Genomic DNA, 24,397 nt, shown 5'->3' on the forward strand with positions numbered 1-24,397 from the left:
GATCTTCTGATAACTTGAATATGCTTGAGGCTTACAACACAATACAAAAGATTTGGTTGATCAAAGTGACCTTTGATCAACATTAATCAATGGGATTGAAAGAAATTAGCTAGGCTATGTAATCCAATCTAAATGAATTAATCAATTAATTGATTCAAATGGTTCTAAATAAACCTAAGCTAGGGGATCATTCAAAAGTCATGATTTTTCTACCTGGGGGAAAACTAGTCAATATGCATAAATTCATTAAATGACATTAAAAATCAAGATTATTTAGAATTAATTCAAACCAATTAATTAAAAATAATACATGAATATATGATAAAATGAAATTAAGCTAAGTTCAATTAACAAAACCTAACATTTCTAATGATGTCAACTAATTGATTAATCATAACAAGAATTATTCTATTGACTAAAATTAATTAATTAAGCTCACAATTAACTAATTAGAATAATTCCACCTATTAATAGCAATCAAAGAATTGATCTACTAAGTGAAATTAAATATATTAATCCTACTTAACCAACCTAAAGATTAACAATTTAAATGGAGATTAATTAAAATCAAACATGATTAAAGAAACAGGGGTATAAGCCTCAAAATGGGGTGTAAGCAAAGTGTGGCCCGTTTGGGCCTGGAAGCCTTGGGCCATGGCAACTCTGAGGGGTGTAGTTTTAGGAAGGGGCTTGGGCCATGGCAACTCTGAATTAGTTAGTCAGTTTAAGTTTGTTATAGGTTAGGTTTAGATTCAGTCAAGATGAAATGTTAGTTGAAATGAAATTCAAATTTGTTAGTTAATGTGATTGAAATGAAATTGAAATTGAAATTTGTTAGTTAATGTGATTGAAATGAAATTGAAATTGAAATTTGTTAGTTAATGTGATTGAAATGAAATTGAAATTGACATTAGAATGCAAAAAATGGTTAACTTAGAATTGTAATGCAGGTTAGCCGGTGAATTTTAATTTGAGCAAAGTTGACGGTTATGTGGTTAGGAAGGGGTTCTGTTATGATTGAAATGTTAATTACATTGTAAACTTGTTAATTTTAAAAAATCTGTTAGGACAGTTAGAGTTAGTTTGCTCTGTTAGAAACTGTTAGTTTAGTCTTTATATGATCTGCTAGATTGATGCTTTGTTAGCTGCAAGATTAATCTCACTTATTATTTTGCTTTGCTTTGTGAAACTAATGACTGAAATTCTGAGTTAGTGGTTATTCTATTATGAACTATGGATCATGAGCTATTAATGAAGGAAGTTGAAGGAAATTGAAGTGGTTGTAAAATTAGAAATTAGGATTTGAAAATTCAAAAATGTTACAAGTTTGATTTATAAATTGAATTGAGGTATTTTTTTGAGCTAAAATTATTTGAATGGAACATGGGTTGCTTTGGAAATTGAATTTGGTTTAGGTTTCAACATTGATATTTGTAAAATGTGCATGAATTGATTGTAATAAACTTGTATGGAAATCTATTGGAATGTTCATTAAAACTTGAATGTGATAATAAACAATATGGTAAGAATAATTGAATGATAAGAGTGGAATTTGAATTGAATGAAAGGTTTAAATGAGAAATTATGGACTTTGAATGTGTAAAGACTTGTATAAATGTTTGAATCATGGGCCTATCTTGTTTGGACTTGATAAACTCCTGCTGAATTTTTAATAGTAACGTGAATGATGAATGGATGGGCTTAATAAAAGTAAAACCAACAATGGCCCAATTTCCTAAAATCCATTTGAATTTCAAATTTTATTTGGATTGCTAAAATCAATTTGAATTTCTAAAGTCAACTCGAATTTACAAAATCAATTTGAATTTCTAACCTTAATTTGAATTTCTAAAAATTAATTTGAAATCTTGAAAACCAACTTGAATTAATTTAAAACTTGCATACTCGATTTGAAAAAAAAAAGATGATTATGGACCCTTTATGAAATGACCAAGTGTGGCTCCACATGGAAATTCGAACAGGATCAGATTCAAATTCGAACGCATACCATAAACCATATATCATGCAACAAATGACACAATGATGAATCTATAAACCACATAAGTGGTCCAATGAATGATTTGGATAGAAATATACAAAAATTGAGCCTTGCAACACCATTGAAACAATGAAATGAGACTTGATCCGAGTGGTGGCCAAGAGACCACGAAGATAATGAGGCCGAAATATCAATAAAAGCACACCTTGGATCAAGCCTATACTTCCATAAGCTAGAGTTAGCTAGGTCAAAGTTCGAAACCAAATATCGACCCAGAATCTTCAACCAAGAAAATGATCAACACAAGTTGTGCACCAATGCCATGGACCACAATTAGGATTTCCAATAACTTGATGCTAATCACATGATCTATAAGCATTAAGATGTAAGGTTTTAATGTCATGCTATGTCAAGATGTCTTCTTAAAGCAAAGATCAAGGATTAAAGAATTAGGGTTTTGCCCTAAGGATGAGCAAATGACACAAACTTCATGCAAAGCCAAGTTTTCATTATTCACAAACTTTGAATCTATGATGCTTATGAGAAGGTGTTTAATATGAATGAGTGATGTATATGAAGGAATGCAGATGAATCTTAAGTCGTGGATCAGATGAAAGGTAAAAAAGGGGAGGGAAAATTTTGGGGTACGTCACACCCAACTAGATATCATTGATCTCTAAGGAATATCATTGTGCCCTATTGAATATCATTTTTTAATATGAGGTATCATTACACTCTATAGGGTATTGTTGTATCCTACAAGGTAGCATTGAACCACACGGGGGGTACATGTCATGTTAAACCCTACATGAGAAACCTCGCTCTTTCGTTGTTCCATATCACCCAAACTCCTATAGACAATACCAATGAGTTTAAAGGTACAAGAATATCAATGAATTGCTTGAACGCATTTGATATTTGTTAATTTTCAATAATGAATCTGAGATGAATTTATTTGATTTTTAATCAGAATGACAACATAATCGCAAGAATAATGAGATAGTTTATTATTTTTCCTTATGTAAGATATCATCTAATTCAACTCGTTGAATTAAGATGTAGTCACCAAATAAATATGTTATCTCGCTTAAAACAAGTTGAATGAACTCGTCGAGTTGTTGTCCTTTGGTTCTGTTGTAGTTAGATGGTGAAATTTATCGCGCGATGCAGCTTTTGTGGCCATTATCAAATGTGTGATGTTGCGCAATGGTGCATGTGATTTTTCCCGAAGCTGCACTATTATTGCTCCTTTCTTCACCCAAATTTTTACTAAGTCCACAATATTCACACTTAGCTATTTTTTCCTCATTCTTTGGTCTTTCTTCTTTATTTTGGCTCATCTTTCACTTGTTTTGGTTCAATTCTTCGACTAAACTAATGCAATGATGGACTATCATTAGTCACCATAAGAAACTTCTTCATCAGAAGCTTCTTGGGATTTCCATTTTTTAGAGGATCTGACGGCTTTACCACCAGATCTTTCAGCTACAGACTTTAACGCCAGCGCTTTAGATTTTATCACCGGATCATATTCATTCAGTTCCATTTCACGACTCTGAATTTTTCTTACCAGACTTTCAAGGCTCAACTTATTCAGGTTTTTATCCTCTTGTATAGTTGTGACCTTAGGTCTATATCTAGCAAGTAAGCTTCTCAATATTTTCTTAACATGGTAAGTCATAGTATAAATTTTTCTCAGGACCTGAGGCCCGATACAAGAGTTTGAAACCTAGAAAAAATGGTTTTAATGTCTTCATAATCCTTCATCTTGAACAATTTATAGTGTTGAAGAAGAAGATTTTCCTTAGCCTCTTTTACTTGTTGGTTCCCTTCATAGGTAGAACACAGCGATTCAGAGATAGTCTTAACACTAGACTTATCAATGATTTTTATGTATTCCGAGTGAGGTAGAGCTTCAATCAGAATACCTCTTACTCTATGATGTTTTCTAAAAAATTTATTTTGAGCTGGTGTAAGAGTTTTTTTGTCCTTAACCATCCCAACACCATTGACAACCATGTCAATGTCGTCTTCAAGGATATTCCATAACTCATCATTGAGGTCAATGATGTAAGTATACATTTTGCTTTTCCACCATTCAAACTGAGTGGATTCACCACTTAATGATAATGGTTTAGCAGTGTAATGACTCTTCTCTTTAGTATTATAGTCATAAGGAACACCCGTCATGATAGGACAAGTATTTTTCTCAGGATCGATTATTGTACCACTATGAAGTGTTTAGCACATACCGTACTCTGATGCCAACCGAAGGTGATAAAAATACAAAAGAAAGGGGGTTAAATTGTGTATATAAAAAATGTTCCGCTTCTGAAAAAATAGTTCAGAGTCTGAACAAATTTCAGAGTCTAATTCATATTTAATAATAGCAGCAAAACGAATATGAATCAGGAGGAATAAATAACATGCAAAGTTTATCCCGATTCCTCTCCTCAACTAAGAGTAGTCCATTCCCCTTGCCTTAACAAGAGCTTTTCACTATAATCAATCCTAATTATAAATTTTCTCAATCAAACCAAAAAGAGACTTTGATACTCAATTAATTCAGAAAGAGACTTCCGCTCAAGCAACCTAGCAAGAGACTTCCGCTCAATCACACAAGAAAGAGACTTCACTTCTCAAGCAGATAGGAAAAATACTTCCTAATTTTCTCAAGAGAACTAGCAAGAGATATTCACTACTTTAAGCAAACAATTTAATAGCAAAGATAACAACTATACTTTGATACACAATCAGAAGTATAGTAGTTGTACAACAACCACAAAGGTTCTTAACTCTTATTTCTAAGATATACAAAGATAAGAAATATTAAGATCTTATACAATAACATTTATAAATGATAGCTCATAGTTATGCTCAAGATGTTCTGATATTGTATTGTTGTAATCTTCCTTCAAATCTTCAGCTTCCTTTTGTAGAGGCAGAGAAAGAGTCATTGGAGGATCGAGCAAAAGAGATAACTTCATGAAAAAGCATGCCAAGAGAGATGTTGGATGATGTATCTAGTTAGAAACATTGCCCACTGAATAAAGGCATTGTTCACATCATCTTTCAGAGTACTAGGTATCTACGAAAAGGTAGAACAGACTTAAGAGGTCACATAACCATTCCTCGAGCCTTGCAAAACAAAACACTAGTTGACTCTCTCCAGAAATCTGGAGCTTTGACAAGACTGGTATGCTTTTGGTAAAGAGTACGAATCATAGACACCTTTAACCTTCAGAGTATGAGTTGTCACTAGAGGCTAGAACATTATGATCAGAGTCTGAACCTTTAGAGAAAAAACCATCTCGTTAAGAGTCTGATCCTTCAGAGTCATCAAATTCTGATCTTCCAGAATCTGAGATACTTTTCTTCCCCACGTATGCTTTTTAGAGGATCTATTCAGAGTTGAATACCAAACTTGTGATCCTTCACACTTGAACATATGTTAGTATTTCCATGTATTCTTTAAATACTTTGTCATCATTAAAATTTAAGAGATAAGAACAAATCTTATTCCAACAAGGATGACTATAACTACTATTTTATGTCAAAATTAATATAAGTATGGCATAGAATTTAATTTAATTTCTGCATGAACGAAATTTTATATATTGAAATTTTATATATTTAACTAGACCCTTTATGACCTTAAAAAAGGCATTAAAGGATGAAAAGAGGATTAGAAATCATAGGGAATATTTGTCAAACATATACGTGAAAATTACACATTTTATAAGTGTTTGAGTTCATGTAACCGTAGAATAATTGCATCTTGATATTGAGATAACATGAACTTAATGTTGGGAAGATGATTTCAATGTGAAGGGTTACTTTATATGGTCATTGCTTGATAATTGAGAATTGAATTTGGGATATGTTAGACTGTCCCTCTTATTTGGAATGGTCCAAATGTGTGGGTTAGTGGTCCATATGTGTATGTCTTTGTTATTATAAAATAAAGAGAATTAAATCAATAATTTATAAGGTAAAAAATTACAAAAAAAAAAATTGAGAAGAGTGAAATTCCCGCAGCCCCAATTCAACACAGATCACTCCCACGAGATCGGAGTTTTTTCACAATCCAACCGTCAGATCGTCCTATTTTTTATGACAATGTTCAACAAGGTACATTTTGAATGACGGAGATCGGATTTTGATCATTCTACGTCTGCCTGACGAGTCATCTTCTGAGGGATAGTTTTTTGTAGTTATTTTGGTTGATTGTTTCTCTTGATTCTTGTTGTATTTCAAGATTGATTATAGATTTTGATGATGTTGATTTATGCCTCTAACTAGTGTTAGAGTGAATTTTGATTATACAAATTATTTGATTATATTTGAGATTTAAGTGCTTTACGGGTTCCGTGGTTTTCTACTCCTAATTATGGATTTTCTTTCGACAAAATATACATTAAAAAATCAATACATGTCAAATAGCAAGTGTATATAGGATACCAAACTCTACTACGTGGGTTTTAAAAACAACTTTACTAGGATACCAAAATCTTCTGTGCATGGTTAAAAGATGTGCTTAGATTCGAAATTGACAAAATTAGTGATATTTGAATTGTTCTCATACATGTCAAATAGCAAGTGTATATAGCACACATATTTTTAAGAAATCTTATATATTTTAAGAAAAAAATGTTTAGATGAATGTTTAATATTATTTTTAGGGTAATAAAAATTCAATTAAAATATAAAAAATAGATATATATTTTAGTGTTGAGAATTTTGGTCCAAAAGTAATTTTAGAATATCCAAATTATCATACCAAAATGTAAAAAAAAAAAACTAGCATCTAACACATCAATAGTGTTTCAGAACACAATGTGAATACATAGTACGATTTGAAAAACAGCCGTAAAGAATATATCTCTAATACTTGATAGTCTTCTGAATTTTTTTTCTTTTTTCATATATGGAATAGTTGATTTTTCTTGCTCGGCATAACTATTAACACTTGTTTTGAGGTATAGTGAAAAATGAAGAGAAGCATTTGGATTTGTGGAAGGTGTCGCATATAAACCCTTTTGGAAAACCAATTCTACATTACTTCATACTCTCCTCAAGTCGAGATACTTACTCATTCAATCAATCTATTTCTCTTTCTCTATTACCATACGATAAAATCGGTTTTCTAAAAAAGTTCTGATTTATGTGATGTTGTTCCTCACGATGCTCAACCTCATTCAAACTTAGGGAGAGGGAGCACTTTTCTTTTGGTGTTTTCCATCTTGAGTGAGGTTCAACATTGTGAGAAGAGCATCACATAACTCGGAACTTTCTGGAAAACCGATTTCATGATGGAATGGTGGTAGAAAGAGAGAGATAGATGGGTTGAATGGGAAAGGATGTATGAGGTGGGTGAAGTGAGGGGAGGTATTTATAGGGGAAGGTGTTAGTTGATGGAACGATGAATGGAAGGGAAGCTGGAGAAGCTGAACGAAAGGTTAGGTGTTAGTTGATGGTTGGTGGATAATTTTTCATGTCAACATCTAACATGGTGATTGAGAGTTGTGTAGCTAATCAGTGGGACCACCCAAATAAGACATAAAGAGAACAATTTTTTTTAAGAATCAATTAATGTATTGTGTTGGTGGTAATGAATCTTTAGAACCGACAGAGTTTAGTAATGAATCTTGCACCTTAGGAATTTGTGATTGTTGTGTGATATGATCATGTACAATGTTGGAAATTTCATTATTTGTGCTCGGTCATATATGTGAATTTTAATCATCTTGTTAGTATCCATATCCTGTGGTTAGATACTTACACATATTTGTTTGATACTGTGTATTTCCATGGTCATGAACTATATGCAAGTTACCTACAATAACTACAATCATTACCAATGTGATATGCTAGAGTATCGTCAAACCTAGTCACATGCAGCAGTACATGTGTTTTAACGCAATGCTAAATATCGATTTCTGCACTTGATATTGTTGACATTCTCTTGATTAAATTTGAGATATCATGTGTCTGCATGGTAAATTTGTGTGCTCGGTCAATAATGCAAAGGTCAACAAACTGACATGAGGCATTTTAAGTAACTATGACATTTCCTTTAAATTCCCAATAACTTAGCTCACTATACTTCCTTGGAATCAGCTGTAATGTTCCATGCGAGTTGTAATCCCTGCAGCGAATGATTGTTGATAACTGTCATCTACTATCTGTTATGTGTTATGTTATTGATCTAAATGAAGGCTGGTTGTTGGTACCATTGTTAGGTAATGTTGATTTCTTGTTGCCTTGTGAGCTTCTCTACTTTGTAATGGTGCTAGACCGGGAACACAAATTGTTCTAGGAACAAAAACTAAGAAACGGTTCTCGATTCAACAGGCCGGATCCTAATATTAGCTTTGTGAGATCACCAACAAAATCACACGACGGATCAGATATAAATTTATGTTTTAATTTATTGTTGAAAAATGCAAGTCAATGTCTCCGTGTTTGTAATTAAGGATCTTTTTTTTTTCTAACTTGCAAAATTATTCCAAATGATTTTCGGAAGAACCTATGTCCTACCGAAGAGTTCGAAAGAGGACATCACACACTATTGTCAAAAGGAACCAAAATGTCACACCAAATAACAAATAAGAAGTCATAGAGAATGAATTAAAGATACGAAGCCCGGATCGAGACTTATTCTCCAACAAAAGCAAGAGTCAAGAACGACGAAGACCTCCATGGGGAATCGACTAAGTTAATATACCTCTGGCCTGGTCAAGTCACCATACCTCTAACCTTAAAAGAAAGCCCAATTAATATATCTTTGGCAAATCGGTCAAGTAAACAGAAATCTCTGATCGAGTTATGTTAATTAAAATCTCTAGCCGAATCAAAAGTCCAAATAAATAAGAACCTCTGGCAAATCGGTCAAGTAAATAGAAATCTCTGACCGAGTTATGTTAATTAAAACTTATGCCCGAATCAAAAGTCTAAGTAAATAAGAACCTCTGGCAAATCGGTCAAGTAAATAGAAACCTCTGACCGGGTTATGATAATTAAAATCTCTGACCGAATCAAAAGTTCGAGTAAATAAGAACCTCTGACAAATTGGTCAAGTAAATAGAAACCTCTAACCAGGTTATGTTAATTAAAACTTCTAACCAAACAAAAAGTCCAAGTTAATTTAAACCTCTAGCATGTAGGTTATTTTACGTGAAATCTCTAATCTAGTTAAAAGGACCCCGATCAAAAACATTACAAAAAGCATCCTTAAAGGATGACTAGTGACCCCAATGAGAACGAACTATGACTTTAATCACACCAAAGATTCTCCAGGGATCGGATCCCTACACATCGGGGTCCTCAAAAGAATGAAACAAGATTTACTTGATATTTTCCAACCTATGTATGTCTAAGGATTTGGTTACTACTGATAGTGAAAACCCACATAGACTATTACGATCCTAATAACAAGGTCAAACATTGGCATAGTTAAAACGAAACTGCAATAGGTCAAGATCCCACTCGGGCTCTCTAACGTCTCTATTTCTAGAACCTATCGGGCTCTACAACGCCAACAGGTCGAGATTCCATTAGGACTCTCCGACTTCTCTATGTCTAGAACCTACCATGTTCTATGATGCCAACAGGTCGAGATCCCATTGGGGGCACTCTGACTTCTCTATGTCTATAATCTACCAGGATCTACGACGCCAACAAGTCAAGATCCCACTATGCCCATCCGACATCTCTATGTCTAAAATCTCTTGGGTTCTATGACGCCGATATGTCGAGATCCCACCAGGGCTCTCTGACTTCTCTATGTCTAGAACCTATTGGGTTATACGACGCCAACCGTTCGAGATCCACTTGGGGCTCTCCGAATTCTCTATGTCTAGAATCTAATGGGTTCTACGATGCAAATAGGTCGAGATCCCATTGGGTATCTCCAACTTCTCTATGTATAAAACCTACCAGGTTCTACGATCCAACAGGTCGAGATCCTACCGGAGCTCTCCGACATATCTATGTATGGAACCTATCGGGTTTTACGATGCCAACAGGTTGAGATCCCACTAGGGCTCTCTGACTTCTCTATGTATAGAACCTAACGGGTTCTACGATCCCAACATGTATAGGTCCCACTCAGGCTCACCGAATTCTCTATGTCTAGAACCTACCAGGTTCTACGATGCAAACAAGTCGAGATCCCATTGGACTCTCCGACTTCTCTATGTCTAAAACCTACTAGGTTCTACAATGCCAACAGGTCGAGATCCCACTAAGACTCTCTATCTTATCTATTTATAGAACCTATCGGGTTCTACAACGCCAACAGGTCGATATCCCACTAGGACTTTCTGAATTCTCTATGTCTATAACCTACCAGGTTCTACGACACCAACAGGTCGAGAACCCACTAGGGCTCTAGGTTTTCTTTATGTCCACTAGGGTTATTGACCTTCTTTATGTGTAGAGCCTACCGAGTTATACGATGCTAATAGGTCTAGATCCCACTAGGGATCTCTGACTTCTCTATGTCTAGAACTTACAGGGTTCTACGACACCAACATGTCAAGATCTTCTAGGACTCTCCGACTTCTCTATGTCTAGAGCATATTGGGTTCTACGACGCCAAAAGGTCGAGATCCCACAAAGGCTCTACGAGTTCTCTATGTCTAGAACCAATTGGGTTCTACGACACCAACAAGTCGAGTTCCCACCTGGGCTCTTCGACTTCTATATGTCTAGAACCCATTGGATTCTATGACTTCAAATGGGTTGAGATCCCACATGGGCACTCTGATTATTCTACATCGCGAATCCACTAGGGTTTTCCGGCTCCTTCATCAAAATCGTAAATATTCCCAATATACGTCAGGAATTGATCTATCCTCAAGACCACGAACTTAAAAGGAGTTTTACTCTATTAAAATAAGATTATGGAAATTTTACATGATCTGGAATAAATTCAAAACACTTTACCCTTACATGCCTCGTGCTCTGCGGGCTTATGTACATCCCGAGATTCTTATGAGGTTGTGCAGCGAGTTTCGTGCACATCCCAGACTCAATTTATCGGACCCTGAAAGGACAATCCAAGTTGGAGTCGTTATGATATCCCTAGAATAATCAATGGCCTAATCTGTTACAAATGATTAATGATTGAATTTGTTACAAATTATTAATGGTTACTAAAGCCCATTAAAACCACACATCTTCAATATCCATGAGGGAAAGACTTGCAATATTAATAGGTCCTTGAGACCAAACAATGCAAAGAAAAAAAATAAAAGACATTGACAGCCTAAGAATGGCTTCCCCTCATTGTCTCCCCTAAAAACGCCTAAAACACCATAATCTCTTAACTATTGTGATCCCATCTTACCCGCTTAAGGGGGATTAACCAAATGATATTATTAGCAAGAACACGTGTGTTATTAATGTTTATATTATTTAATTGTATTAGTTTATACTTTTGAAATATATTAGATATTTGTTTACATGGTATCATGAATTATTGATTTTGTAGGTTTTACTTCTAATAAAATCTTAGCAATTGTCACTGTAGTTTATTTTTTTGTCTTAATAGAGGACTTTTTAAAATTTTAAGGAAGTGTGCATTAGTAATAACTATTCGTTATTGAGGTATTATTCAGTTATCTGACATTATTCACGCGTAGGTACTATTTATATGTGATAACCATTCATATCTCAATACTTTTCATTTATGTTCATTGTTCACGTGTAGGTATTGCTCATTTGCGAGGATTGTTTATGTGTCAAAACTATTCACCTGTGATCATTATTCACACAACAATATTGTCCATCCGTGATCACTTTTCGCTTGTGGGTATTGTTTTACACGAAAGTAATTTTCATTCCGGTGACGGACTTTCAAGCTTGGTATTGTTCATCCAATTTTTAAATTTCTTTCTCTTCTTGTTTTACAAGAAAAAAAGGAAAATTTTGGAATGAAACTTGTTTGTCTCTTTGAATTTTCTTCTTCTTGTTCTTTTGAGAAGACACTTTTGCAAGTATCAAGCAATATGATTGAAAATATATTTATTTTGATTTCCATCTTTAATGTTGCTTACTAGCTTCAAGAATGCTTGGATACTTGATTTTAGTGTCACTTATCATATGACATTTGATTTTCAACAGTTTTCTTAAAGAATATTTCTCTTTTTGGAATTCCGTGTATTATTATTACAAATGGTTCTCAAACTTGAGTTGATGGCAATGGATACATCGATCTTCAATTATTTAAATTGAAAGATGTGTTTCATGTTTCTGTTCTATCGAACAATCATATATTTATTTGTAAGCTTATATAATATAGTAATTGTGTTGTTATATTCTTTGATTCTCATTGTACTTTTCAGGATCTTGCAACAAGAAGATGATTGGAGTTGTTATGGGATATGAAGGGTTATATTATCACAGTGATGCACGAACTTATTAGAAGGTGTTGTTTAATGTAATTCAATCTCAATCAGAGTCATCTTCTTCCTCTTAAATATGACTTCAACACAAGTGTCTTGGTTGTCTTCCTTTCTCATTAATGAAGTGCATGTTTCCCTCCCTATTTTAAAAACAACAAGTTTAGTCTTTTAAATGTGATATTTGTCAATTTTCTAAACACAACCAAACTATTTTTCCTTCGAGCCTTACTAAAAATGGTGAAACTATTTGATCTTATTCATTATAATGTTAGTGGACCAACCTGTCTTTCTAACATTTGTGGTGTGAGATGCTTGTTTCTTTTATTGGTGATTGTTCTCGAGGAATTTTGATTTTATTGATAAATAATAAATCCAAGGTACCACAATTGTTTATTCAATTTTAGAGTATGATACAAACATAATTTGGGAAATGTATTAAAAGAATATGCTCTAACAATGGTAAAGAATTTGTCAATCATAATTCTTACAACTTTACCACTAAACATGACATCATCCATGAAATCACATGTGTCATACTCCGCAAAAAAATGGTGTCATAGAAAGAAAAAATAGGCTCTTACTTAAAGTCGCTCGAGCTCTTTTCTTCCAAATGTCTCTTCGAAAATCATATTAGGGTGAAGCACTTTTGACCACTAATTAATCGTGTGCCATCTTGTATTATATGTAGTGTTAGTCCTCTTAAGTTTATGATTTCACTTTTTCCTTCTATTTTTATGTTGCCAGATTCGAATATCGTGTATATGATTGTGTAGATTTTGTTCATGTCCATGAGCAACACTGAACTAAGTTGAATTCACATGCACTTAGATGTGTCTTTGTGGGTTATCCTACTGATAGAAGAGAATACAAAATGTTATCATCCTCCCAATTATAGATACTTTGTTTCTAAAGATGTCAGTAGTTGCGACTCTTGCTTTGCGACCTAAGTTAACCAATAACTTAATCTCAAATTTTTTACCGCTACAGAAAAGTGGCGACTCTGCTGGGGAGTAGTCCCTAATGGGTTAAGTCCGTCTTTGTTTTTTTTGTATATATTATATTCAGTGTTGTTTGTTATTGTTTGTTCCGTCTGGTACTTGGTGATCTCTATGTGGTGAGATAATTCATATACCCGGAATTGAGAGCTCTTATGATAAGAGAGTGATATAGTCATGTTTAGCTTACATGGAGTTAATCCTTAATAAGCTGACTTGAGATCCCCCACTCAGTGGAGGCCCATTGGGATTACTGATGTCACACGAATAATCGTAGTTGGCATTATTTTTCCCGAATATTATTGGTTGACGAGTAGTCGTATAAACCGATATCCAAAAGATAGAATTACGACTCTAGAAACTTTTTAGAAGGTGAAAGAAGTGAAACTAAAAGTGGAAGAAGGTGGAAGGAAATGGAGGAAGAAGACTGAAAACGTGAGGTGAAATCTGAAAGATTTGTGGTTAATATATGTTGACATCCGCTGACGTGCTATTCACGCAAATAAAAAAGCATCAGTTGTGTAGCTACGTGAATAACACGTCACAACATCTGAATGGTAATATTGTTACGACGTTAGATGGAAGAGTGCAGATTTGAACTCGTGACATTTCATTTATTCAATTTTAGGAGGTGATATTTCAACCACTGGACTACTAGACCCAATGTTTTAAAAATCATATATCAAAATTTATCAAAATTGAAATTACAAGGGTTCGTTGTTTAGAAAAAGAAAAACAAAAAGGGATATCTTAACGTTGTAATGTTTTTCAGATATTGATATGGATCAAATCATATCATGATATTTACTAAAACACGGGCAGAAGAAAGATATTGCAATTTATTTTGCATTTAAATGAATATTACTCTCTATGAAGAATTTGTTCGAAATGTCAACAATTAAATATTTCTATTTTAAAAGTTTTGCATTTAATAGATAGTATATATTAATCAAATCTTTTCGTTTGAATAAAGTCAAACCAAAAATTTTTGTTGAATAAAATCAAATCAAAATTTTAAAATAGGCACAATAGTTAAACTTTTTTTATAAAAATAATAATAAATCAGTGATTAAGTGACTATTCAACGTTTTTCCATGCTTAGGTATCGTTGTTCTTATCGTTGCATCTATAATATATTAAATATATAAACATGGAAAATATGCATACTCATTTCTTTATAATATATTAAATATATAAACATGGAAAATATGGTTTTAGGATTATATTATAGGTCATGCAGATATTTGTTAAGAATTTCAAATAAAAAAGAATTTAATTAAAATACATTGACACTGTAAAAGAATTTTACACTTTAATCTTAAACGTCGAATATTGAAATAAATTTGACTTTTATTTTAAATATTGAAATAATTTAAAATAATTCTCACTTTCTTTTACTTACAAATTAATTTTTTTTTCTCTCTCCCTTTTAGTTAATTCTTAAATATTTTTCTTTCACTATAATTTTTTTTATATTAATTATCACTAAAGATATTATATTAAAACTGTAAGTTCTCTTTCTTTTGGTTTATATTGCATCATAGGAACATCAACAAAAATTATAAATCTTTAATTTTTAAACTGATCTATTTTTATTTCAATCATACAATTTGTAAATATTGTAATTACATTTGAAAAAGTTACTCCCTCCATTCCTTTTTATGTGTCTTTTTTGAAATTTTTTTGTTTCTTTTTAAATATTATTTACAAAATTCAAGGTAGTATTAATTGCATTTTGTCAAAATTGTCCTTAAGTAATTATTATAAGGAGAGAAAAAGTAAAACGAATTTAATAAATAATTAAGGGTATTATGGATAAAAGGAGAAATATTGTTGAAAAAGTAAGAATAATGATTAGATTTTTTTGCTAGGTGTAAAAAATCAAAAAATGACAATTAAAAAAGAACTGAGATAGTAATTGTTTAACAGAACACATAGTAACAATCAATTCTTTGTCTCTTACTATTATCAAAATTCAAAACTCAAAATCAAGTAACCAACGTCTCTTTATTTCATTTTCTTTCTCTACTCTTCTTCATTTTTCTTTTTTGTATGGCTAATCTTTTTTCTTTTCTTCAGTTGGATTCTTAATTTTTTTTACATAAATTTGGTAAAACATGAAGATAAAGTCATGCGTGAATCATTTATTCGAATAAATTTTCTTTTTAATTCTTAATTCACTTCATCTTTTTGATCCTTCTTAATAATCAGGTTTTATATTTTATGACCATAGTCTTCCTCTTATGATCTTTGTATTTGATGCCTTTCTCCTTTTGTTAATTTTGTTTGGTGTAGTTTTAATGCAGGAAAGTTTATAATTAATTTAAGAAGGTATAAATCGTGTATAAACATGAAAAGAAGAATTTTTTTTTTAAATATCCAGGTTTTTTAAAAAAATTTCAAAAATAAACATTTTTTCAAAAAAATTACAAAATTGGGCAATTTTTGCCCTAATTTTGTACATAGGCGCCACCCTAGTTGGCGCCTACCCTTAAAGGGTAGGGCAAGTCGCCACTAGGAGTGGCGCCTACACTCTAATTCCACCAAGTCTTCCCCAAGACAAGACAACTCCCACCTAGTCTGCACCAATGCATGCCAACACTACCACCTAGCCTGCACCTATTCTGCAAGATTCCCACGCATGCCTTCCACGTGTCACACCTTTGCATCATCAGATTCAGCCAAGTCTTCCCCAAGACAAGACAACTCCCACCTAGTCTGCACCAATGCATGCCAACACTACCACCTAGCCTGCACCTATTCTGCAAGATTCCCACGCATGCCTTACACGTGTCCAAGTTTTGCATCATCAGATTCCACCAAGTCTTCCCCAAGACAAGACAACTCCCACCTAGTTTGCACCAATGCATGCCAACACTACCACCTAGCCTGCACCTATTCTGCAAGATTCCCACGCATGCCTTCCACGTGTCCAAGTTTTGCATCATCAGATTCCACCAAGTCTTCCCCAAGACAAGACAACTCCCACCTAGTCTGCACCAATGCATGCCAACACTACCACCTAGCCTGCACCTATTCTGCAAGATTCCCACGCATGCCTTCCACGTGTCCAAGTTTTGCATCATCAGATTCCACCAAGTCTTCCCCAAGACAAGACAACTCCCACCTAGTCTGCACCAATGCATGCCAACACTACCACCTAGCCTGCACCTATTCTGCAAGATTCCCACGCATGCCTTCCACGTGTCACACCTTTGCATCATCAGATTCCACCAAGTCTTCCCCAAGACAAGACAACTCCCACCTAGTCTGCACCAATGCATGCCAACACTACCACCTAGCCTGCACCTATTCTGCAAGATTCTCACGCATGCCTTACACGTGTCCAAGTTTTGCATCATCAGATTCCACCAAGTCTTCCCCAAGACAAGACAACTCCCACCTAGTCTGCACCAATGCATGCCAACACTACCACCTAGCCTGCACCTATTCTGCAAGATTCCCACGCATGCCTTCCACGTGTCCAAGTTTTGCATCATCAGATTCCACCAAGTCTTCCCCAAGACAAGACAACTCCCACCTAGTCTGCACCAATGCATGCCAACACTACCACCTAGCCTGCACATATTCTGCAAGATTCCCACGCATGCCTTCCACGTGTCACACCTTTGCATCATCAGATTCCACCAAGTCTTCCCCAAGACAAGACAACTCCCACCTAGTCTGCACCAATGCATGCCAACACTACCACCTAGCCTGTACCTATTCTGCAAGATTCCCACGCATGCCTTACACGTGTCCAAGTTTTGCATCATCAGATTCCACCAAGTCTTCCCCAAGACAAGACAACTCCCACCTAGTTTGCACCAATGCATGCCAACACTACCACCTAGCCTGCACCTATTCTGCAAGATTCCCACGCATGCCTTCCACGTGTCCAAGTTTTGCATTATCAGATTCCACCAAGTCTTCCCCAAGACAAGACAACTCCCACCTAGTCTGCACCAATGCATGCCAACACTACCACCTAGCCTGCACCTATTCTGCAAGATTCCCACGCATGCCTTACACTTGTCACATTTTTGCATCATCAGATTCCACCAAGTCTTCCCCAAGACAAGACAACTCCCACCTAGTCTGCACCAATGCATGCCAACACTACCACGCATGCCTTACACTTGTCACATTTTTGCATATTCAGTCTACTTGAAAACGAGTATAAATAGAGGGTCATTCTTGCAAGTTTTCATCAACCACTAACACTTTTATTCACAGAACTCCGACGAAACTTCTCATCCACCCCACTTCGTTCTACATTGCAGTCATGTCTCTTCTTACCATGGGCCAAGAACACAACTAGGGCAAACATTGCCTCATTCGTAAGTTTTTCTTGAACATTGCCTCTTTCGTATGTTTGTAATTAGTTTTTTAAAAGTCCAATCTAATGATTGTTTATATTGTTTGTTTTTAAAGGATCCCAAGAAATTTCGTCAACGTTCACACCCAATGCCTTATCCAGACCCATGGTGCGTACCTTACATACAGCGTGCGGGTTTCGGTCATGTTATGCATGTCGTAAATGCCACAATTGATGTCAAATTCATTTTGGCTCTGTGTGAACGTTGGAGACCTGAGACACACACTTTTCACCTACCAACTGGTGAATGTACCGTCACATTAGAGGACGTGTACATGCTTTTGGGTCTTAGAATAGATGGTAAGCCTGTCACCGGAAATGTTCAACAGCCTAACCAAATATGTGTTCAAATGTTGGGGGTAGATCTGGTCGAGGGTGAGGGGTCTGCCAAAGCAAGGGGTCAGGGTATTAAATTATCTAGCCTACAATTGTACCACGACTCCATAACTTTGACTGAGGAATCCTCCGAACAAGAAAAAGTCATAAAAACCCGGGTTTACATTATGCTATTGTTTGGGAACTTGCTATTTCCCGAAGGGACGGGAAATAGCATAAACTTTATGTACCTGAGTTTGCTCGGGGACATTGATAGAATAAGCACATATAGTTGGGGTTCTGCAGTATTAGCATTCCTATATAGCTCTTTGTGTAAAAACGCACAAAATGAGCACTGTACATTTTCTGGATGTGCTTTTTTGCTCCAAACATGGGGGTGGTGGAGATTGCCGAGGCTAGCCCCAGAAAATCCTAATGTCTACTCCTTCCCCTACGCAACTAGGTAAATTTATGATGCTATTTCATTTTGTATATTTATTGTATAAATATTTGTAAATAATATTATTTATCTTTTTTTGTTTAGGTTCATTACAACCGGACTGGATTACAGTCTTACCCCCAAAAATAAAATTATATTTTATCGTCAACTCTTGGATCGTCTCCAAGCACAAGATGTATTACCACTAAATCACTCAGCTTCTAACTGATTTATTAATATCATGCATTCTCGATAAATAACATATTTACTTTTTTCTTTGCAGTTTATTTGGAGGCCATATTTGGGATTGGAACATCAACCCAACCCCGAAGATGCAGCTGTTTGGACAGCAAAAACGGCCATAATGCGGTTCACCACTGTGGAGATGCACCAAAGTGACCGTGTCAAGCTTCAATTCGGAATGCATCAAGAAATCCCAGCCCCCCCAATGTCTATGGAACCTTGGCATCTAAAAAAAGTCAGCCACCAGTGGTATGCCCAAAATTGGAAGGAATTTGCTAAGGAGTTTCGTAAAATGTGGAAAGACCGTGCCCACTATGTTCTACAATTTCCGGTGGCGCCCAACGAAATGAAGCCGACAAGGGAATATGTGGATTGGTATAGAGCAAATACAAATCCAGAAATGATTGTGTCTGACCCGTTCTATTTGGACGATCCCCGGATGCAACAGCCATATTTCCAACAACAACAACCACCACAGTATTCCCAACAACAACAACCACCACCTTATTACCAACAACAACCACCACCACCATTTTACCAACAACAACCACCACCACCTTATTACCAACAACAACCACCACCACCATATTACCAACAACAACCACCACAACACATGTCCACCCCCCAACCAAATCAACAATACATACCACAAACTCAACCCCAACACCATGAAGACTACCAACAACAAACTCAACATTCCCACCACCATCAACAGTCCCAACACCTACCACAATATCAATCCCCCCACTTCCACCAATCCCAACACTTCCATCATGACAATGTCCCGAGCTCTTCCAGTCCTCCACCTAGCCCCGACACGGGTATACAAGAGGACTACCAACAGGACTACTATACACCACAACAAACATTGTACTTTGGCCAACCCGATTCAACCCTAAACTACCAAAGACCACAATTCGAGGGCGCACCCAGCAGTAGTCAGTTTGTCCCACCGAGACAAAGCTTTGAGGGGGCAGAGGGGACCCGTCTTTCCTACAGCACTGAAGGGACTTCGACCCAACCACAACGGCAAACGGCAAGGGGACGCGTTAGGGCAAGGGGTGGTAATAGGGAAGCACCACCACCACGTGAACCGTCTAGGCGAGTAATTAGACCTCCCCCGTGCGGATCGTACCAGGGACCGCATCATATGTGATTAATCATATCTTTGTAATATTTGTCTTGTCTATTATTTAAATAAAAATATTTTCTGTTTATTATCTTTATATCTTTATCTTTATCTTTAAAGATATTGTCTATCATATCTTTATATATATATATATATATATATATATATATATATATATATATATATATATATATATATATATATATATATATATATATTAATTTACATGTGTATAAATATTTATTTACACGTATATAAATTAATTTTTTTCCAAAAACTTACAAATAATATTAATTACTTATAAATTAAATTAATATATATATATATAAATTAATATATATATATAAATTAATATATATATATATATATACCTTGTAAATAATTTTATTTATATATATGTGTTAATATAAATTAATATAATTAATAAAAAATATAAATTTAAAAATTTAAAAAAAAAAAACAAAAACATATAAAAAAAAAATGGAATGGGTGTAGGCGCCACTCCTAGTGGCGACTTGCCCTACCCATTAAGGGTAGGCGCCAACTAGGGTGGCGCCTAGGTGTTAATTTTGGCCAAAAATGGCCATTTGTGTAATTATTTTGAAAAAATGGTTAATTTTGAATTTTTTTTGAAAATTCTGGATATTTAAAAAAAAAAATCTGAAAAGAAAGCCTCTACCCCTGCGAAATCCGTACTCTACCATGATGGTAGCATATGCATTTTTTTGTTTAATTATTACTTTTTATAATGTATTTTATATTATTTATATTAATCTTTTATGGGTGAAACTATATTAGACTACTTACTATTAATTTTACTATCTTTTAAAAAAAAAATTAATTTAAGAGTCTTTCATTTTTTCATTACCATGGAAAACAATGGCAGGAAAAAAAGAAAATACTTCAAATAAATACTTCATCTTAAAGAATGTTATTGATTACACAATATCAAAAGTACTTAATTTTGAATATCTTTGTTTACCATTTTCAAAGTGTATTAATATTATTTTTAATGCGACTACAATAGAAATTTCGTAAAAAAAACATACATTTATTTTTCTCTGTTGTGAGTATTAAAAAAAAAGGGAAGACAGACATGAGAGTGTCCGTCTGAACACTAATATATATAATATTCTTTTAAAATATTAATTGTTTATTTTTTAAGTGTATTTTATACACATATATCTACAAAAAAAAATATCTTTTTAATGTCTTAAATAATGTTCAACTTATCATTATAATTTCTTATATATATATATATATATATATATATATATATATATATATACTTTGTCTATATATACATTTTTATAAATAAAAATAAAGGGCATTAAAATTATATATTTTCTTTCCATCTTTATATAATTAATATATTATAAAGAAATGAGTGCAGCGAAACTTATGAAAAACATTGAATAGTATATTCTCTTTCCATCTTAATCACTGATTTATTATTATTTTTATTTTGTTAGAGAAACTTTATATATATATATATATATATATATATATATATATATATATATATATATATATATATATATATATATATATATATATTCTAACATAGTATAAATCAAATATTTCATATTGAATAAAGTCTGATCTTTTTAATAAAGTCAAATCAAATTTTTAAATTATGCACAATAATAAATATATATTTCCTCAATTCTCTATTATAATTTAGTAAATTTTGTTTTTAAATTTTAATAAATAAATAATGTATTTGGATTATATATAAACCATATACATCAATTGTTCAATAAATTTAAAAAAATTAAATTTGTTAATAACAGAAAAGGGAGAATATTATTTCTTACTAAAAATTAATAAGCCAATGAATAAACAGCTATTCACAATTTTTAAAATCTAGTTTCCCTTGTTCTTTTCTTTTCACCTATATGCATTCTCACCTTATAAAAAGCAGTGAAGAATATATTTTAGGTTATAGTCTCAATCAAATTTATAGAACAATGTCATACTTTTCGTCTTTTATCCTTCTTTTCTTTTGTATTATTTACTTAACCGTTATTTCTCATGCTATAAATAATGATTTTAGTGTTGAACTCATTCACCGTGATTCTTATAAATCACCACTCTACGATCCTTCACAAACAAAATTCCAATTGATTTTAAATGCTGTACACCGTTCTATCAATCGTGCCAATTATATGAATAAAGAGTTTTCTACTACTGGAAACAAATTTAAGTCATCTTTGACCGCAGATTCTGATGGTGAATATCTCATGAATTATTCTGTTGGTACCCCACCATTTAATGTCTACGGTTTTTTTGATACAGGTAGTAACTTAATGTGGGTTCAATGTAAGCCTTGTAATATATGTTACAATCAAACCTCTCCTATTTTCAATCCTTCAAAATCTTCAAGTTACCAAAATATTTTATGCTCTTCTAGAACGTGCAAATCTGTGGAAGCTACTTCTTGTTCTTATGATAGAGATGCTTGTAAATATACGGTTGATTATGGTCGTGGAACAAAGACCCAAGGAGATCTTAGTGTGGAAACTCTTACATTGAATTTCACATCAGGTTCTATTGTGTCATTTCCTAAAATTGTTATAGGATGTGGATATACCAATACCCTATCTTGGGAGTATAATGGTCAAAGTTCTGGTGTAGTTGGATTTGGAAAGGGACCTACGTCATTTATAAAGCAATTAGATTCTCTAATTGATGGTAAATTCTCATATTGTTTAAATGACAATGAGCTCAATTTATCTAGTAAACTAAACTTTGGAGATGCAGCCATTGTGTCTGGGGATAATGTTCTTTCAAGTCCTATGATCAATATGATAGGGAACTATCAAAAAGATTATTACTATTTAAATTTGAAAGCATTTAGTGTGGGAAATAAAAGAATAAAGTTTAGAGGATTTAAAAATAAAGGAATAAATGCTTCCACGGATACCATCCTTGTTGACTCTGGCACGCCTGTAACTATTTTTCCACATCATTTCTACCATAGATTGGAGTCTGCCGTTAAAAAAGTGGTTAAATTAAAGCGATTTAAAGATGATAGTGGTTCATATAGCCTTTGTTATAATATGACATCCCACCAACCAAAATTTCCTATACTTACGGCACATTTTAATGGTGCGGATGTTAAGTTAGATTCTAATGGTGTCTTTCATCAATTATATGAAAGGGTTAAATGTTTGGGTTTTCGCCCAAATAATGATGGATTAGCTATTTTAGGAAGCAAGGCCCTGTTGAACTATTTAGTTGGTTATGATCTTAAAAAAAATATTATCTCCTTCAAACCTACTGATTGTACTAAGTATTGAATGATAAAAGTTACCAGACTTATTTGATAAATTGATAATAAAATTTATATGTTGTTTCATATATCTTTAAAGACAATTTCCAAATGTTTTATTTTAAGGAGTTTATTTTGAATTTGAATATTACTAATAAATCTTTGTAATTATATCAATTCTAAAAATTTAAATTGTAAAATAAGTATCAATTATATTTGAGACCTATGAAGTGGTAAAAAAAGTTATTAATTAATATTCTTCTTTTACAACCTCACAAATCACAAGGTTTGAATCATTCACAAAAGGTGAAGTATTTAAATTTAGCGTGTGAAATTGATTTGAATAACATTGGAGACCCTTATAAGCTATATACATGCCTCGGGAGAGGGCAAGGGACAAGAAAAACAAAATGCATTACACTTTTTTTCGAGAAAACCACAGAGACTACAATAGTGGTCTAATTGTTTAGCTTGAATTCAGGAGGACACTTGCGGACGAAACCGGAGACTACATGCTGGCAGGAGCTTGCATCTGAAGGTGTAAAAACACAAGAAATGGGGATTTGAGTTGGGTTTTACAAGCAAAAGCATTTTCCAAAACAAGAACACCACTAACAAATTAATAACAAAGAGATAAAAACACAAGTATTTTTATCCCGACAGAGGACCTTTAGAGGAAAAATGGGGAAAACGTATTTAAGCGGCTATCCACAGTTAGATGGGAAAGAAATGATAGTGCGTATTGTCCTTTCGGCCATAAAAACAGTGACAGGTGTGATGTATAGGCCCCGTTTGTTTTGGCTTTTTAAAAAAAAATGATTTTTATAGTATTACATATTTTAGTGTAAAACAACTTTACAAAAAAACTTTTCATAAAAGTTTCAAATGAAAATTTGGTTTGAATAGTTATTCTTAAAATGTTATTTTGGGTATTTCATCATTTTATCGAAACATTTTTTGGATATCAAAATATCAAAAAATCACTTAATTTTGAAGTTATTTCAAATAGCTTTTTATAAAAATCATTTTTGAGATACAACTTTTTTTAAAAAATTATGATTTTGACTATGTTTTGATCTTTGATAATGTATATTTATATTATAGAATGAACAATTCAATCTTTTAATTTATAAAAAATAAATTTAGAAAAACTTGTAATATTTAAAAAAATATTTTTGTAGAATATATTTTAAAAAATATAAAGAAAAAACCCATT

At 33.5% G+C, this 24,397-nt stretch overlaps 1 protein-coding gene across 1 annotated transcript; it reads left to right on the forward strand.

Annotated features, from left to right (window-relative positions):
• The first annotated feature begins 21,873 nt into the window (after window positions 1-21,873).
• Window positions 21,874-23,256, forward strand: LOC127083676 (aspartic proteinase CDR1). The gene has a single exon (XM_051024010.1). The coding sequence runs from the start codon at window positions 21,878-21,880 to the stop codon at window positions 23,207-23,209; it is 1,332 nt and encodes a 443-aa protein (XP_050879967.1). The 5' UTR covers window positions 21,874-21,877; the 3' UTR covers window positions 23,210-23,256.
• The last annotated feature ends 1,141 nt before the right edge of the window (window positions 23,257-24,397 follow it).

Source organism: Lathyrus oleraceus, chromosome 5 (assembly GCF_024323335.1).
Source record: "Lathyrus oleraceus cultivar Zhongwan6 chromosome 5, CAAS_Psat_ZW6_1.0, whole genome shotgun sequence".
In the NCBI taxonomy this organism is placed as follows: Eukaryota; Viridiplantae; Streptophyta; class Magnoliopsida; order Fabales; family Fabaceae; genus Lathyrus; species Lathyrus oleraceus.

Excerpts from the sequence above, each read along its gene's own strand:
- LOC127083676 (XM_051024010.1), top strand. The coding sequence starts at position 21,878 with ATGTCATACTTTTCGTCTTTTATCCTTCTTTTCTTTTGTATTATTTAC.